General features: G+C 45.2%; 1 protein-coding gene across 2 annotated transcripts in view; it reads left to right on the top strand.

Moving 5' to 3' along the window:
* Window positions 1-18,982, top strand: part of SGPL1 (sphingosine-1-phosphate lyase 1) — a 47,995-nt gene that overhangs the window by 6,985 nt on the left and 22,028 nt on the right. Inside the window, exons 1-2 of one of the 2 annotated variants that reach the window (XM_087766766.1) lie at window positions 8,718-8,818; window positions 17,536-17,701. In XM_087766766.1, the coding sequence (XP_087622892.1) occupies window positions 8,816-8,818; window positions 17,536-17,701 (169 nt within the window). In that variant the 5' untranslated portion in view covers window positions 8,718-8,815. Of the gene's footprint in view, window positions 1-8,717; window positions 8,819-17,535; window positions 17,702-18,982 lie in introns of those variants that run through there. The other variant, XM_087766765.1, reaches the window with a different exon arrangement.

Consider the following 18,982-nt stretch of genomic DNA (forward strand, 5'->3'; position numbering starts at 1 on the left):
TTATATCTCTCAGTGCCTGTCTAGAGGCTTTCTTGGGACAGTAGAGATGGAGCTTGATGGTAAAATCACATGCATGCAAATGCACTAGGAAGACAGTGCTTATGCTGATGCCATTTGGTCCATCTTGCCCTTTTATGCCACTGGTCTTTAATAAATCCAGTGCCTTTGGAAAGAAACATGTCTTGAGCAGGGCAATTGTCAGACCTATAGAGATCAGAGGGATGTGAAAGCAGACATGAAACCAGGACAGGAACAAGGGCAGAGTTGCGGAGCAATAGTGGTAACAGGAGGGACAGGCTGGGGAGGACCAGAAGGTGGCACTAGGACAGGTCTGGTGGTGTCACCTCCTAATTGACCCATAAACACCTCCTCTGTGGGTGCTAACTGGGGCAGGAGGGGGCTCAGTGTCTTTCGAGCAGGACTTTCCCTTGGAAAGGAAAGCCTAAAGTGTTCTTGCCATAAACATTGTCAGAAATGTCTGGTCTGGGTGTGCTGGGGTCAGCACTTGCAAGAAACCCTTACGCTGACCAGAAAACATAGATGTAGTAATCTGCTACTCAGCATCTTGGATTATTCAAAGAGTTGAACATTTCCTGTTTTCAACTTGTGGTAGATGGTGTCTAATACTAATGGCTCTGTACTTGATAGGCTCTTCTCTTTTTTTTTTTTTTTGGAAAGGCAACAAAAATTTCTTTTGGGGAGCTACATGTAGGGCTGTAAAACTTGACAGGAAAGGGAAAAAATCCCCTGTATCTGTTTTCCTTCTAGAGAACTGCTGCTCTCTGACTGATTTGCCATTTCCCGATCTTGTGCTGCAGTCATTAAGCTAAGTCATTTCTGAAGTTTCTAGGGGGAAAATGTTGAGAATGTATTATACTGTGTTCTTTAACCTGTGTAGAGTTTATATAAAACCACAGCTTTGTATTTCTTAATATATACACAAAATGCATAACCTAAATATTTATTTCCAAGTGCTCATATTTCAGCACTTTGAGTATCTTCTGTCCTGAACAACTTGGAAACAAGAGAAAAAATGGGATTCCTTTTAATTCCATCAATTCCGGTGTAATTGTCTATAAGACAAGAACCTATGTTGCCTGCCAAATAGGAATACTGTACAGTTGTTTCAGGAACTGAGCCCATATGTGCACAGTATAAAGTTGCATCAACAAAGATTACAGGAAAGATCTTTGCTAGGGTAGAAAATAGCTACTGTTCTTCATCTGTTTAGTTATAAATCAAACAAATCAACTGGAAAATTCTAGGTTAACCAGACATAATGTTTTTTTATGTAAACCCATGTTAGGCTTTCACTGTGAGGGCCCTTTGGGCTCATTTATTTTAATATTGCTTTTTAAAAGTTGCTTCTCCGATTGGTATGAGTTTTCTTCTAGTCCCTCAAAGGTGTATTCATGTGTTTAATTTTATGCACTGTAAATTTTGATTAAGTTTTTGCTGTACTTTGAGTTGAGGCTTAGAACATCTGCTCAAGACCGGACTTGCCTCTGTAGGTCTTCAGGGTAAGCTGGGGGAAGAAAGCTCCTGTTGACGAAGGTCTAAATAACCACATTTTCCTGGAGCAGTCAGGCTGGATGTACTGTACCTGGCTCAGCCTCTGTAACACATTGCACCCATGTGTGTATTGACATCGCGTGCAACATGGCAAACAAATCTTAGGAGGGCACTGATGCAGTTTTCCCTGAGGCAATCTGGGGTTGTAAACGGCCTGTATCTGGGCTGTCCTTATAACAGCATCTTGCAGCCAAGTTACAAGTGTCCTGTGCAATATGGATGTGAGCAGTCAGATCAGGGCATGCTGTGCTGAAATACATCACACTCGGTCTTTGCAAAATCAGGATTATGTTTGTAAAAGCTGATCAATGGGTGCATGAATTGGGATCCTCTGTGATGGGTTGTGCCCCAGCAGCCACTTGGCTGATCTCTATGGGCTTGCATGTGCTTTGGCCATCTGCCTGATGTGAGCCATGGAGCAGTGGAAGGGAAAGGGGGAGGAAATTGTTCCTTTTTGCCATTGATCTCTCTTATCCTCTGCTCCCCCAAGACTTATACAGAACCACACTAGCAAAACAAACTAAATGACAGGAGAAGTGTGATTTGGGCTGTGTTAATATCATGGATGTTTGGAAATATGAATCTTGACCCACACAAACCACTTGTGGGGAATGCTCCATTTACTTAATTTTGCTGCTTCTACTTTCTGCTCCTAAATAGTGGTCAGATTCTTTTCTTAAAACGATTCAGCTAACTATATCATCAGTTTTTTATGAGATTACCTGCTTAGCAGATGAATTGCTTAGACTGCATCTGCTGTGTACCTAGTTATGGACACTTTTGTGGATGTTCAGTGTGGTATTGCCCCTGTGCTTTGATTAGGCAGGGGGAAGGACAGGGGAAGCCTGGGTGGCATCTCCTCCTTGGGCCTGTTATATCCTCCAAACAAGCAAGTGGAACTGGTCAGTGGACTATTTCTATGCCAACTCAAGCCTCAGCTAAAACAACATTAGCAGGTGACAGATGTGACTTTGATTTTATTGACCCTGCTTTTATACTTCAGAAGCATGTCGTCTTGAAATCAAACAAAACAGCAGCTCCACACTCCTGCGGCACAGCTGTGAACTTCAGATCCTCACATGAACTTGCTTATGACCCTTTCCGGCAGGGCTGGGTCCCGGGGCTGCGTGGGCTCCTCGGTTGCATGCTCTGGATTCCTGGCCGTGCAGCACAGAGGGCTTAGCCAGTTCAGCGGGGCAGAGGAACCCTTGGAGGTCCAGATCTGCTGACTTGACAGCTACTCGGTGACCTGCGTGGCTGGCAGCTGCTAGCAACTTCCCAGTGCTGCGTACTGTGGTTTTTAATCAGTCAGTAGAGAATGCATGGAAAGGAAATGAGTCTGGGGTGAGACACAACGCATACATCGTGATCTATTCTAGGAAGCCAATGTGTTTCTCATTTCCATCTCCTACAAGCCATGGCTGACTGGAGCAGAGATTTTAATTCCTGCCTGTTGCTGAAGCGGAGAGCAATGTTTCTTGCAGGAGCTTACTGTACCTTCCTCATGGCTGAGAATTACGGCTGGAAGTTTGCTAATGGCTAACCTATTGATTTGTTTCTTAATGTGGTGTTGATGATATGCTTAGGTAGGCAACATTAAACTGCTTGTAAATGGCAAATATGAATGATTGCAAGTCCTATAGAATCAGAGAAAGTAATTGTCTCTAAAAGAAGCCCTCTGATCTGATGTGGATCAAGAACCTTAAATCTACATTAAATCCTGTTACTTCTCCCTGTCTTTTAAAGGCTAGCCCATACCTTCTCTTCAGGACTGCCAGATCTAAGCAAAATGGGGTTGAATAGGTGGAGCTGTTACTACTTTAAACTGCATCAAGAATGCAATATCCCGTTAAAATCCTCACCGAAAATATTTAAATCTACTCTTTCCTCTCTGCCTTGTGAGGTTGTCTCACAAATGCATGTTGACGCCAGGGTGCTGTCGACACCTGAACTGAGAGGCACTGGCTTGTGCTGCTTGATCGCAGCTTCTTTTGTTCCCCTCAGCCAACTGGTTGCTGCTTGCTTGCAGGAGTGAGCAGGCAGCGCTGGGGCTGAGAGAAGAAAGAGGGGTTTGTTCCATTCAGAAAGTTATTATAATCCCCTCTTTTCATTACTTTGTGGAAGGAGGAAAAAGCGCTCCTTTTTTTCATACTCAACTGCTTTCAGATTTGACTTTTTGCATCAGCCTTTCAACCAATTAGTCCTGCTGGATTGGTCTCAATGACATTTTTTTCCCCTTATAAATATGTAACCTGTAATACCCACACACAGCCCTGCTGGCAGAGAGGGTCTTGGAGTGTTGCAAAACTGGGACTTATTTTGGTTTTTTTTTTTCCTCTCCAGCCCCTTTTCCAAGACAGCCTTTAAAGGAGGGTGTGAGAATTCTGTTTTAGCATGGGCAATGCTGGCAGGCATCTTGGTTGGCAGAGTGGAGGTGGCCAGACTGCGGCTCTGCAGGAGAGGTCCTCTTGGTATTGCTAGGAGGCTGCAAGTGCTAAGAGTGATCATCGTCCAGCAAACCTACCCTTTTGGCCTTATTCTGCACCAGGCTGTAGGTCAGCTCAGGCCATGCAAGCAGCCTGGCTGTTGTGCTCCTCAGCCTCAGGTTTCCCTTCCCAGCCCTTCTTGGGGCCAGCAGCAGCAGAGATGGATGGAGAGCAGGACCAGGAGCTCAGGCAATGGCAGGCTGCTCCTGGGAAAGGCAACTCCCTTCTCTGTGCGAGAGCAGCTGCTTTGGCACAGCCACAACACTAATCCTGCTACCTGCAAGGAGAAGCCAAGGTACTTCCAATTTTTTTTTCTTCACCTGAATAGTGGCAAAAGTAATTTCTGCCTCAGCTGTGGAGGAGCTGAGCTGTGTGATGGATCAGAGAAAAACAGAAACCCTGCTTTAAATGAATATGGAAAACCTAATCTCTATGGAGTAAGTCTCCCAGTTTCAAGATACGTTCTTAAACTCAGTCATAAAGCTGTGAAGAAGCCACAGTCCTTTGTTGTAACATGGTTTGGAGAAGTGGTTCTGGCTTTTGAGGCTTACAAGTTATTACTGTAATGCAAAGGCTGTTGCAGAACCTCAGCTCTCTCATGGCTACAAACCCTCTTGCAATTCTCAGCCTAAATGGGTTCAGGGTCAACCTGCATCCATTTGTTCTCATGCCACCATTGTCCTTTCACTCAAATGGCTCCTCTCCCTACCTGGTGGGTCTCCTCTTCCCCCACCCATGTGTTTATAGTGAGATACAGTATTCCTCTCTCCCTGTTTTAGCCAGATTAAACCAAGCTGTCGGTTTCCTGGCATTATGTTGTGATGGATGTGCTTGACCCCTTGACCAGACTGGCAGTGGTTTGGTGCAGACTCTGGAAGAGGTAAAGGCCTGAGCTGTAGCTGGGCTGTGAACTCCACTTGTTTCAGTCTGTTCTCTGAAAACCCACAAAGAAGCAGAGCAACACAGTGAGCATTGATGCATATGAGCTTGGAACACCAATCATGTGATTAACACATGGCTTTTCCAAGACTCATTTATCAAGGAACAAAGTAAGTTATGGGTACGAGGAGTCTCCTGCACACCTTTTCTATCACGTGTAATTTGACTACAAGCCAACCACTTTATCCTATAAATATGACAGCTTAAGTGAGCCTTCTTTGAGCTCTCCATGCTAGGCAGTAAGGCTGCATGGCAGTGGTCTCCCCTTGAGCTAGGACACCTCTCAAGGCTGCTCCTTGAGGCAGAGACCTTTTACCAATGACAGATCTTTGGTAAGCGACTGATATAGAATCATTTAGGTTGGAAAAGACCTTTAAGATAATCATGTCCAACTGTTAACCTAGTTCTCAGTCAAGTCTACCACTAAACCACGTCCCCAAGCACTACATCTGTCTGTCTTTTCAGTACCTCCAGGGATGGGGACTCGACCACTTTCCTGGGCAGCCTGTTCCAGTGCCTGACCACCCTTTGGGTGAAGACATTTTTCCTAATATCCAACCTAAACCTCCCCTGGTGCAACTTGAGGCCATTTCCTCTTGTCCTATTGCTTGTTACTTGGGAGAAGAGACCGACCCCCGCCTTTCTACAACCTCCTTTCAGGTAGTTGTAGAGTTGTATATTGAGCATAACCTTGTAGTATGGCAACTTTGATTTTTGTCTTGGTAACTTTGCATGCTGAATTGATGCTAATGAAGCATTATATAAACTTTGTGTGTACAATCCCTTAGACATAAACTGTTGACCAAGTCTGAGACTGATTGGACCCAGCTGCACCTAAGCTCCATCAGGAATTTAGAAAGCAAGGGGGTCTACTCTGAACCTTGTGACTCAATGGGAGGGTCTTCCTTATTCTTTGCATCTCCAGTCTCTGTGAATTGTTCTAACTCAAATGTAAGTCAATTTTCCCTTGTATGGTTCTTCCATGCAGTAATTAGAGTGAACCTTGCTATCAAACTTTAAGTTGCACTTTTACAATGTTGTATCAAAGCCACCTTTGCTAGTACCTTTGTCAGTGATTCCTTAGGTATTCTAAGTCACCCATTTGCAACATATGTGAAGGTGTGTGTAAAGATTAGCAAGGCTTGCAATGATGCATCCTAAGAGGCTTTTTTTCAGGGCTGAAGGAACAAATAAGATTTCCTCTCACCCCCTTGAGACCAAAATGTTACTTGGACAGAACCTTTTTTTAAAGGATATTTTCCAAATAGCAACATTTTTCTGTAAGTTTGAGGGCCTCGGTGCTTATTGCAGAGGTTTTTTCAATCAGAAAACACAGCACTTTCTGGGTCATCTCAAATAGATGCTTTCTTGCTTGGCAAGTGCATGGGAAGACGACCTACTTTGTGAGACTGATAGTGGGTGAGTAACAGATCTGTTTGTTCCCTTTTCTGCTAAAAAGAACATCTGATATCTAGGAATACTTATAAAAACAATCCCATGAGGGCAGTTTTCTTGAGATAAAAGTACTGTCTGGTGACTTATGTAAGATGCCATCTTCTGTGAGAAGACAGCTTGGATGGCACAGTGACAGCTGATGAGAACAGTTACCACTTGTAAATACAGCACAGAATTAAATATTTGTACTAACTACAAATGCCAAGAGCTGATACTTGTATACCCATTTCAAAACATTGTGAAAACAAAAGCATGGGGGATTAAATGCAATAATTTAAAAAGCCACACCTGAATCTGTGCAAGAGAATGTATAGACTTATACATTTTAAAACCAAGATGTGTTCTGGAGTGACTAACCAGAAATCTTCAGTTTTACTTCTAATGAACTTACTGTCTTAATAGGTTTGGAAGCTTCCAACAAAAGCTGCACCTCAAACACTTTATTATGGATACAAGGGGCATCAGAAACCTGCAGGTTTCCATTCAACTCTGGCAAAGACACCAATGATTATTTAATAACTGGTTTGAGTGTGGGCTTCAGACTGTGCTCCAAGACCTCCTGTGTAGGCCCAGGCGAAGATGGGCACTTGCTCCTGCTGCCCTCTCCAAGGAGAGGGGCAGTTGCTCAAGGTAATGCACCAGCCTGGTGGCAGAGGCAGCACCCTGTGACACACTTGAACCACAATTGCTCCATGCGTTAATTTTTGGGCTGGAAATGAGCCAAATGCTACTGTGGTATTTGTCCAGTTCACATCACTTACTGGCAACCAGAGCATCCACTTGTGTGTTTGCCCTCAAAACACAACCCTACCTGAAGCGAAGCTGCTCCGTTGTCACTGCACAAGGAACTACTTATTTGAAATGTTTCCCTTTCTCTTTGCCATTGCCTATCTCTCCCTCTTTCCAGGTTGCTTTTGGTTCCCCAGAGGCAGCCTCCCACCTCCATGCTGCTGTCCCACCCTTTGGATGTGCTCCCTAGAGCTGTGAAACATTGCATGGCTACCTCCCTCTTTGCAAACTGGATGCTACATGACTGGAAGCATCCTGTGAGGAGCCACTAAGGACTCTGGCTTTGTCTAGTTTGGAGAAAAGGAGGCTGAGGGGTGACCTCATTGCTCTTTACAGCTTCCTGAGGAGGGGACATGGAGAGGGAGGTGATCTCTTCTCCCTGGGAATCCAGTGATGTGATGTGTGGGAATGGTTCAAGGCTGCATCAGGGGAAGTTCAGACTTGACATTAGGAAATATTTCTTTACTGAGAGGCTGGTCAAACACTGGAACAGGCTTCCTAGAGAGGTGGTTGATGTTCCAAGCCTGTCCATGTTTAAGAGGCGTTTGGACATTGCCCTTAACATGCTTTAACTTTTGGTCAGCCCTGAGGTAGTCAGGTAGTTGGACTAGATGATCATGTAGGTACCCTTCTAAGCTGAAAATATTCTGTAACATGATTTCTTCTAAATGTTGCTTCCCACAACTTAAAAGCCCTTTGGATGTTTGCCAGGTGGGGTTTGCCCTGGATGCCTAAAAATTGCTGTAGGAGGCTGGTCCCAAACAAGATTCTGCTTGTTGTGTTTGAAACCCAGCACCCAGCTTCTGTCTCGTGGGGTCACACTCGATCTACCCAGAACAGAGTTTAATGCTATGTTGACCAGTAGCTCCTGCCTTACATTTTGCACAGAACAAAAACTTTCTTCCCCCCAAAATGGAGGAACACTGTGCATTTAACAAATGTACCGTAAAACCAGTGATATGGGTTAAGAGCAACTGGATGCTGGAATAACCTCGGAATCAAATTTCTCATCAGCTTCAGCTCCGCTTGTGCTAACCAAGTTTGTCATGCACAAGGATGACTGCGTGTTAATGTAGAGCTCTTGAAGCAAGGGGCTCTCCTTGTGTTTTGCAGCAGCTGATTACGCTCAAGCTCTGAGAACTGCTTGCTTGTTAATTCCCTAAATTGTCATTATCGGGAGCGCCTCTCCCTGTGGAAGTTCCTCGTGGCGTGAGGAAGCGTTGGGGTGTCAAAACTGGGCAGGGATCAGAACGAGTTTATAAACCGCTTTTTCAGGCTTTTAACCGAAAGCCGGCCTTTTCCCATGCGGCAGCGCTGACTTCGCACCCCTTATGTTGAGGGAGCGGCCCCCGTTAAGGTCTGACCCGGCTGCCGTGCTTCCTGCCTGCCGCTGCCCGTTTCGCGCCGCTCCTCCCCTCCCTTTCGGCGGGAGCGCGCGCTGCCCGCGGCGCGCCCGGCAGGGGGCGCCGTCGCGAGGGCGCGGCGGGGAGGCGCCGGGCAATCTCGGCGCCGGGGCGGGGAGAAGCGGGGCCGAGCCGGGACCCTGCGGAGCCGAGGAGGCGGCGGCGGCAGCGATGGTGAGCGGGGAGCGTGGGGTGGCGGGTCCCCGCCTTGGCCGGCACACGGAGGGGCGAGAGAGAGGGGCGTCCCGGCGTGGCCTGCGCCGTCCCGGCCCTGAGGCAGCGAGGCCGGGGCCTTGTCCGGCGGTGGGCGGGTGCGGGCCGGGGGCTCTCGGGGGCCGGCTGGCCGAGCTCGGCCGCCGGCGGGGGTCCGGGGCGGGGGGCTGCGGCAGGAGGGAGGCGGCCGGGCTCCGGCGGCCGGGCGAGGCCCGTGCTGTGCCCCTAAACAAGGGGGATGTCACTCTCGCAGGCCTGCTAGCCGTGCAGTGCTTCCCTTGCCTCCCACAGGTGTCTCGTTTCAGGGCAGGGAGGGTTGGAAACGGTATTTTCGGATGGCTCGGTGGGTTTATTTCAACGGGGTGGGGTAGAAGTTGTATTTTCCGCTTGCTCTGGGTTTTGGTGAAGGTGCCTGAGCTTCTGCTAAAAGTTATCTGGCTAATAGACACCCTGTTTACTTACTTTTTTTTTTTTTTTTGCTAGAAGTAGTAGAGAAGTAAAGTCTACAGTCACAATCGGGATTGCTTGAAATAGAGTTGGCTCTGGCACGCAGTTTCTGAGTCCTCAAACCTGGAAGGGGTGCTGTCTTTTTTGTTCACCCCCAGGAAGGTGCCTTGAAATCGTGGCTGCTGCTGGGTGGTAGATGAAAGAGCATCATCTGTGGCCGGCTGCCTTTTCCCACTTGGTCACAGGGAGCAGCTGTCGGTGCCCAAACACTCAAGAGCCGCTGCTTCTTCCCACTCTGGCGTGGAGCTGTGCCCAGCCAGTGTGTCACCATTTCCATGTGGGGGGACAGAGGCAAGGCCCGTGGCATGCCTCGGTGGCTGTCAGCGGGTGTAGCCTGGGACAGCATCGAGAATTTGCACAGCTTGTGTTTCAGTTGCTTTTGTTGCTAAAAATTAGCTTTTTTGGAACCGAGTAAATACTGCGCATCTTGCGCACGGTGTGGTCTAGACTGGCCTGGGGTTGCTGGAAGCGTGCTGTGTGGTCAGGCTGTTCTCACCTTAGTCTCTCCGTGCCAAGGCTTTGCGGAGAAAACGGCTACTTACTGAGTCTAGAAGACCTGTGCAGATTTGCTATTTTATTCATTAGACTAGATGGTGGCTTTTGCCCAGGGTTCCTGGCTTCTGGAAAGCTAACGAAGTTGGCTGTATACTCAGAGGCTGAAGCTTTCTCTGGAGAAACACCGATACGTGGCATTTTTCTGAAATTGTGGTTTGAATCTGCGATCTTCCCCGTGACCTTAGCAAGAGAGATTGTGAGGCACTGGAAATTCTCTTACCTAGATGAAGAAAAATCTTGCTTCTCCCATGCGCTGTGCACTTTCAGCCTACTAAGTACAGATTTCCACTCTCTTGCTACCCTTACAAGTTATAGATGAATTGCTAACCTGAGCAGGGGAGGATCTGCTGAGATGACACCTTGCTCCTTGCCTTTGATTTCTTCAGCGTGTGCTTCCACTGTTTGGTGGTGGTAAGGTAAACCTAATCACAGTGTTTATTGTGTATATGTGGTTTAATTGGTGTGGCAGCGATCAAAACCTTGCTGTGACTGTCTTGGCAAAAGGGGTTCAGTAGAGCCTGTTTCTGCGAATACAGATTTTGAGGTGCTGCTTACTTCTTCTGCCAAACACACGGTTCTGGCAATAAAAAGGCGTAGTTTCAGTGTGATCTCCTCTTGTACCAGCTGTCTCCCACCACAGACCCCAGCATGCAATGAGGGTTGTTTCAGAAGGCCTGATCTGTTCACACTCTTTGGTTTTTGGAAAGAGAGTGATGTGTTTTTTGACCTAGAACTATTGCTCTTATTCTCTGCAGCCCAGGCGGTCAAAGACATTCCCTTTCAAGTATTAGAAGGCCTTCCTTCTGGAGTATTTAGCACTGAAATCTCTTTGTGTACCAGCTAAACAGCTATGGCCCTTTACTGGTTAGTGCAGTGGGCTTTGAAGTACGTTTTAATACTGTCCTTAGAGTGCGATGTGTAACTGAGATTTGGATTCCATCGATGGATTCCATCGATTGACGTTGTAGTAGCAGGTGTGTTGGTCTCTTTGCAGTGGGCTGTGGTGGTTGTGATACGATTTTCTTAATTCTTTTTTAGGAAAAATTTGTGTTTCCTAGAAGTTTGCAGGTAAAAGTCCCTTGGAAGCCCTTGTGTTCTGAGCGTTTGTTTCCTTCGCTCTTCTTAGCTCATCCAGATCCATCCATGCCACGTATCGGGAAGGGCATGTGACTAGGTATCACAGGGGATGAAGGGTTTTGCATATTGGTGTTGATAAGATAGTCTTTGAGGATTCTGCACTGTGGTCAAAGTTGCCCAAGAACAGGGCCCTTAACGTATAATAGCGGCATTCAGTTTGTGCTGATACTAGGGGTTTTGTCGGAGGCTTGCATAACCCTGCTAGGAAGCTGTGCCAGGTCTTGGTGCTGCCTTTGTTCGTCGATGCCTGTTCCCAGAACAATTGCCATGCTATCATCTGCTTTCAGACAGCTCCCGCCAAGACTTTATCTTTTAATGCTGCGTGTACCTCTGCGTGGCACTGAGCTACTTGCAAAATGTTTCAAATAAATACCCATTTTGTTCTCCAGAAGGCATGCAGAAAGGACTGTGTGATCTGCATCTGAGAGGATGCCGAGTGGAGGAATGAACAAATGTGTCCCGATGAGTCCCAGCACACAGAGAACTGAGCGCTGCTTTTATCTTAATTATTGCAGGTGCTGGGAGAGGATGTTTCCTTGCAGAAACTGCACTTTCTTGGAGCCGGTGACCCACAAGGAGATCCTTAATGGGTTCACGCGGGGTGTCTATCGAGTGAATCCTGTCTCTTATGAGATTTGAGCTCTGTGCTACCTGGAGCGTGCCTAGATGTGTGCAGAGACATTGCTTTTATAAATTAGTTTGTTGTACTGAGCAAAGTGAACAATAGGTAACAACATCTTGTATGTGTTTTGTGTTAAATGAAATCTGAAATTGCACCTAATTTTGAAAGTCCTTTGGGCTCTTGTAAAACTACAGATTTTTTGAGCCTTGAATCAGCCTTTTTCCGTCTTGTTTTGATAGTTTTATGTTCCTTCTCTGCAGTGGAAGCCAGGATGCTGCTGCTCTTACTCTGAGTTGCTGCCTTGTTTGTTTTTGTGCTGAAGCTATAATTAGCCATTGTCTAGCCACTCCCCTTGAAATCTCAGGGCTGGTGGGATAGTACATATACATTAATTTTGCATACACTGTATATGCCAAAAAACCCAAAAAGGCATCCCTCTGGGGGAAAAAAAAAAAAAAGGTTTTGGTATGGCAGTGGTGGAAATAAATGCAACGCAGAAGCAGCTGGTGGTACCAGGGAGCTGTGGTAAGATGAGCATTACGTGTTTTTGTTTCATACGGTTCAGCCCACACATCTAAAGGTTCATGATTCTTGATTTCTGAGAGATCCTGTACCTGGTATCGCTCTGTATGCCCACATCCTTTGGTGAGGGGGGCAGCACGCAGTCCAAACCTCAAGCCATAATTAGGAGCTGACTAACAAATATTCTCTGCCTGGCGTTTATGTAAAGATATTTGTCACGCTGGGGGTGGCAGGGAGGGACGGAGGAACAGATTCATTACCGGGGTGCGAATCAAAACACTGCAGGCACATGCAGCGACTAGCACCCTCCGAGGCTGAGGTGGTATTGCTCAATCCCATTCCCTGGCTCTCTGGTAGGAAGCTGGCTGGCTGAAGGCTGCAAGTCCAGTACTTAACTGTGACTAGGCCAGTTATGCTGCGTAGTTATGCTGGTCAGACGTGGCTTTTGTGGCCAGAGCCTGTACTGGCAACAAGGTGTTAGCTAAGGCATTGCTAATTGAAGTCTTCCTTCTTTTTAGGAGCAGAATAAATAAACAAAGCTGCTGTGTCGTTTCTGGTTTTGCACAGTTTCTTTTCAGTCAGGAAGCCTTCTCCTGGGAAAAACTTGTTGCATAGGAGCACAGGCCTTAATTACAGTGGCAATACCTGTATTCTGCACATTACCCTAATCAGAGTTGACCTAGCTCGTGCAGTTGCTGTGAGCAATCTGCCTCTGCCTTGATTTACTACGTGCTGAGTTGTGCGACTCGCCGCCTCGTTCATCGGCTCTGTTGAAGTGAGGAAAGGCAAATGGCGAACGCAAATGTTAAGGTTTGGGCATGGGGATGTGGTCAGAGGGTCCCTGGTTTGGGAAAATGTGTGGATTCAGGTGAAAGCTGAGGATGTGGTTTCATCTTAGCAGTTCCTAGTTGCACAGTGAGCCTAAGACTTATGCTATTGCTTAAAATAAACTTGCCTTTAAAAGCTGCTTTTATTCTGTGGCCCACTTTAAATGTTCTCCTGGGGGAAGGAAGATTCTGCTGATAAAACCTTTTTTTTTTCTACTCTTCCCACAGGTAAACTTTAACAGTGCTTCCACTTTACAATGTCAGAAACAGGAGGCACTTGCAACAAAAGTGTGAGGTTCTCCAGTTTATTGCCTGTTTCTCTCTTTCTCTTTCTTTTTTAAAAAAGGGCTTATTTGAGTCCTAAAACTTGCAACTGAGGAAATGCTGTTCTGGCAAAACTGCAAAATCTGCTCTCGTTAGCTTTGGCATTTTTTCCCGCTTCTTTCTTTTCTATCATCTGGGACAGAAGAGCATTACTGCAGTTAATTTGTCCTCTTTTGTAGTGGCATAAGTGCTATCCCTGGAACCAGCTCAGCTAGCTAATGGCTTTCAGAAATAAAGTACTAAGGATGTATTCCTAATCTGTGGAGCTAAAAATTCAATATGTAAACTGCTTGGGTTGCCGAGTGCATTAATATTGGTACAAATGAACACTGCAAGTCCTAATGATAGCAATTAGTATTTTATCTGATACCTGGGCCTGTCTTAATGCTCTGAGAATTAAAAACAAATCCTCCGGTGGAGATTTTTTCCCCCATGCTTTTTAGTGTGCTTATAAGTTGGGCTTTTAAATGGCTTCTAAAATAATCCTGTGTCTTGTGAAGCTTTTGTGGGGGGAAGGTTCTGTTAAGGAAATAAAACCAGCTTATCTACTCTCCTATAATGGGAAGGAAAACCTTTTTTTTTTTTTTATGTCTTCCCGCATAGGCAGGTTATTGTTTTACATGAAATTCTGTCCTGTAGGTAGGCTTAAAATCAGGCCAGCTTTTGTTGTCTTTAGCCCAGCTGGGGGAGCGGTAATAGCAGGGGCGAATGGATGCTATAATCCTGCAAAGCTGGAAGTGCATCCCTTCTTATTGCTTGTGACAAACATTTCTTTTGGATGAGGCTGATTGGAAAAAAAAAACCAACAACCCTCCCTGTTTTTTACTCTGTTATGAGCAACTTCTTCAGGGCTGCAGGGGAAGAGATTCAAATGGCTTGGCTGAATGGAGGCAATGTATTTATTACCCCTGCCTCCTCCCTGTAAAATAAGGAAGCGGTGTAGGGCCGCAGCAGTAAGGCTGCAATCACATGTTGTTGGGTGTAATAAAAACGGAGTACATTCGAATGCAACCTTCTAAATGCCCTCTAGTTTCTCTAGGATTAAGTTGGTAATTCGGAAAGTAGACGTCTCTCATATCGTGCTGGATACTTTGGGGCAAAGAGGTGCTTTAAAAAACAGTGTGTAGTTAGCCAGGGAGCTGAGAAATTGTATTTCATTGCTAACTCGCCTTCTATGCCAATTTTCACTGGTTTTTTTTAACCCCTCTTTTTAGTATTTAAATTGATCAATCTCATCCTTCAAACTCTTGTAAGTATGAAATGACTGAGGAAGGAGAAAGTGAGAAATACAGAGAAAACTTTGTCAAACTGTATTCTTTGTGTAGTGATCTCAGATTGTTTTTTAAAGCCAGAAGGAGAAAGAAATTCCTTAATGGCTTAGAATTAACATCATGAAAATCTTCTCTTATTTGTTCAAACCTTGGATGTAGCATTGAGTTACCATATAGCAGTGCTGGTGTGCATGCTTCTAGCTTGAGGTAAACTTAAGGTAAAATATTTTGTCTTGCATCTCAGTAATGGAAAAGTGAGTCAAGGCAGAGGCACAACGCCTCGTATATACGGTAGGCTAAGAGCGATGTTGCTCATTCATCCCTGATGTCTTTGTTATGCACCTGAGCCTTTTTTTGCTGGTAATCTGGCTGAGAAAATACCTTGGTGCAGCAGCACGCTGGGGTTACTGTGGTGTCAGGCATGGCAGAGCTTCCATCTGCACTTTGCTTGGGATCACCTGAAGTTCAGAGTCGAGCAGTCTGAATTTACAGACCAGAGCACTGGGTTGGTGGGCTCTCGGAAAAGAGAGGACAGAAGGGCTTTTCCAAGGGTTTGCTTATCCCTGTGATAGGGTGCAAGATATGCCACTGGTATTCGTTGCGTCTAGAAAAACTGACTTATTTTTTCCTCTCATGCCAGTGGAGAGCTGATGTGGTGCCGAATGCAGTGGTTTCAGTGGGGAGTGTGTGATTTGACAACCAAATGTGCAGTTGGCTAGGGTCTTCTGTCCAGAGCTTTTTCCAAAAGCAAGATCAATCTCTTGCCAGATTCATTTATTTTAGCTTGGCCATTGACTTAAGTGGCTGCTGTCTAGAAGGTCATGTTCCATTTGATTTTGGGCTTAGAGCTTACAGTATCCCACATCTTCAGGAAAAGAAGCAAAACCCACTTTATATTTGATGCTGCAGCATTTTCTTGCCATCAGTTGAGAACAGCTGTCGAGACATCAGCACATTAGTGGCTCTGTTTTCCATCCTTTAAGTGCAGTTCCAAAACTGGATGATATCCCGGCATTAACTCCTAGGCAATGAACCAAAGTCGTCATTGTTGGTTCAACATGCCTTTCCAGGGATTTTTCAGAGAATATTGTGCAAACTCGAAACTTAAGTACCACCTCTGGTTAGTTGAAAAAGGTAGCTCTTCCCTTAAATTCTAGGGTTAAATCAGTTTTGTGGTGACTGGATTGGAGGACTGGGCATTAGCTACGACAGTGCCTAATTGCAGTGGTTTATGCGGCTGTCTTGTTTTCAAGGCTGAAGTAGCTGGTGTATTTTTAAATTGCCCTTTGCTAAGCGGATAGGTGCTAATTTGACTGCTCATAGCTGAGTGCTGCTCCTTACGAGACCTGGCTTTGCCCTGTTCGGTCTGTGTCCTTCGGCCTGTGCTGGGACGTGGGTGATATTAGTCCTCTGCGATGGGCTGACACTGTTGTTTTCCTGGAATTTTTTACCTTTATGTTTGGGTTGCTTAAATATTTTTAAACTTTCTTGCATTATATGCATTTTACTGCTTTTCCAAAGTAATGAATATTTATTAGTGGTTTTTGTAAGGAATCTTGCCTTTTTCCATTGATTATTTGGAAGAACTTGGCTTTTTTAAGGCTGTTTGTAGCCTCTCCAGTTGTATTGAAATGACACGTTACCCCTAAATGTGACCTAAAAAACCCTTAAATGCTGTTTCTGTTGTTGGCTCGACCCAGAAGTGAGATCTGGAAAGGGTGCTGAGAAGGGAAGTTTTAGCAGCTTTTAATTTAGTGGTTTATTTATATCAGTCTTTGCAAGCCGCTCTAAACCCACCAAAGAGTATGACCGCCTAGGTATTAAGGATATATTCCTTCCAAGGTTTATTTACAAATCCTTTGAAAGGCCCTGTGTGCCTTCTCTGTTGTTTGGAGGGTGAAGCTTTGTAGTGCTGAAGATCCCCCTGAAAACTCTCCAGCAAAACTGGGGAAAACTAGGCTTGATGGTAGGTTAAAAGGGGAGAGGGCTTGGGAAGAGTGCCCTGGGGGCAGCTGAAGAAGCTTTAAAAAAAGTAAAGTAAAATGCACAAGCTTTTGTCTGTAACATGCAAGAAACCCCCCAAATACTTATTTTTGGTCATAGCTCCAAACAAGGTGTAGTTACCTGGATTCTTCTTATCTCCAGAAACCTTTTTCCAGTGAATTGTACTGAAGACCCCAGTTTTTGGGGAAAATGGCTTTTTTCCCTTGTGTATGTCCATTTTTCCCCACCCTGTTCTTCCGAGACTCTTGAAGGGAGTGCGCTTTGAAGATACTGATTAGGTACTTGGGCTCTGTCCTGACAGTAATTGCTAGTTTGACATTGTAATTGTTATTGCATCACAGTTTTTTCTGGGTTTTTTTTGGCAGCAGCAATGTTTGTCTCTTCTGTCCTCCGTTTGTATGGAAAGTACTAATTAGATCTTAAACTTAAGGAGTTGCTGAGTACTTACATCTTTAAAAATCCAGCCCTGGGTACTTAATAGACCTGTTTTGGTGGTACGCGATGAATGGTGGCTCCTCTGATGGGTGTACTGTAGTAGTTCAGTCTTCACTCACCACCTAATAATTCCTTGGAAAAAATATTGAGATAAACACGATTGCTTCTCTCAGGCCATGGTAAGATCTGGTGATCAGTCTTAGGACTGTGAAGTTTACACATCTTACACGTCTGCCCTTGGCCCTTCTCTCTGAATATTTGAAATCTCTCAAGATGTGTATTTTTATCGGGAGCTCTTGACTAGAAATGCGTGACAGCTATCTCCTGCGTGTTCTGTTTACAGGAATTAAGGAAAGCATGGGGTCTGCAGACTGAAAAGCACCTTTTTAATAGACAGTAGACTCATAGACTTTTTGATGCCGTTTGTGTGCATTTGAACTTCTCTCAATATCAGTCTCACTTTCTTTTGTGCAGGATGCCATTATTCCCTACAAGGAAATCCTCCAGATGTATTGGGAGAAAGCAACAAGCTTTGTGAATGCCCAGTGCGATGGACTTGAACCTTGGCAACTGGTTGGGTTGACGATTTCTTCTACGCTTATAAGTGTATGGCTGCATGGCTTCCTCTTCCACTCTGAGAGTAAGTATTAGAAATGGGGGATTTTCTTGTGTTTGGGGGGAAGGGAGAAGGGACAGAGTTGGTCCTAAGTAGTGGAGGGAAAGAGGATGAAACAAGGCCAAACACTTGTTAAAACAGGCCTTCTGCTGTTAGTATTAAAACAACCCTCTTCCAAATTAAGGTCAAGGCCTGTCCAATCAATGAAACACCTCCATTCCTTCAGAGGGTGCGGTAGGCCAGCCTGGAATGAAGAGGGAACTTCCTCTCGTCTCCCTTTTGCTTTTGGCTAAACCATTTACTTGTCACAACACTCTTCTTGCTCAAAACCTGGGGAAATTTATGAGAGCTGGGTTCTTGTGAACTTAGTCAGTGGTGAAAAGTGCCTGGATAACTCTTGCTCTTGATTGTTTCCCTTCCTGCTGGGGGAGGAGACGTGGTTTTGATTCAGTGTTGGAGGCATGTTTCATCCTCAGGATGTTCAAGGTAATTGCATGTGGTATTGTTGCGTGGATTTTTTTTTTTTTCTGGAGCATCTTCCTGTTTTGAGCAGTTTCTGGTGTTGACAGCTCTTCATTGAGATCTCTTTTGGTGAACCTGCAGTTTTCTCTGGCTGCGTGATGGTCAGAGGTAACTACTTTGCCCTCAGAGGAGAATATGGTGCTTTGCGGTTCCCACTGGCCTTAGGGTTACACTCCAGTGGCAGTTTGTTAAAAATAGCTGACTTTTTAACTTGACGTTTACTGCTGTGCCTCTCTGTTCCTCAACCAGCCTTTTTTCTTTTTGAAGACGGGAGTAGGCGAGTAGTGGGAATGTCTGTGGAAGGAACAAAATGGTATGAAGCCTTTCCTCAGTACAGGGTTACGTTAGCTTCTTGGCTGGTATTTGTACTGTTGCACAGTATTTTTTTTTAAGTATTGACTAACTATTATAAGATCTGATAAGATTGTCTGAAATTTTCAGGAGCTTGCAGTCTTCTCTCACTGTGGAAGTTATTAATGAAACTGTGTACACTGAAATGTGCAGCACAAATGTTATTGTCAGAGTGTTAACGAGTATCTGCTACAGATTGTGCCAAACCGCAATTACTGTCCTTCTGTAGCTTTTCAAAATATATATAAAGTGGCAGGGAAAATGTAGATAAAATTGCAAAGTCCTAAAATGGTTGATTTTTAAAGTTTGTTTAGTTATTTCTTGGTGTAAGTGTTCTGCTGGTGCTCAGCTGAAATGCCTGTAGGCATTTTTGGTGGCTATAAAGCATCTGTGTCATCCTGCTTTCATTCCTGCCTTTAGAGCTGCCCTGGG

This window comes from Nipponia nippon, unplaced genomic scaffold (assembly GCF_047370975.1).
Source record: "Nipponia nippon isolate SJK-2023a ecotype South Korea unplaced genomic scaffold, ASM4737097v1 scaffold_3, whole genome shotgun sequence".
NCBI classification, from domain to species: Eukaryota; Metazoa; Chordata; class Aves; order Pelecaniformes; family Threskiornithidae; genus Nipponia; species Nipponia nippon.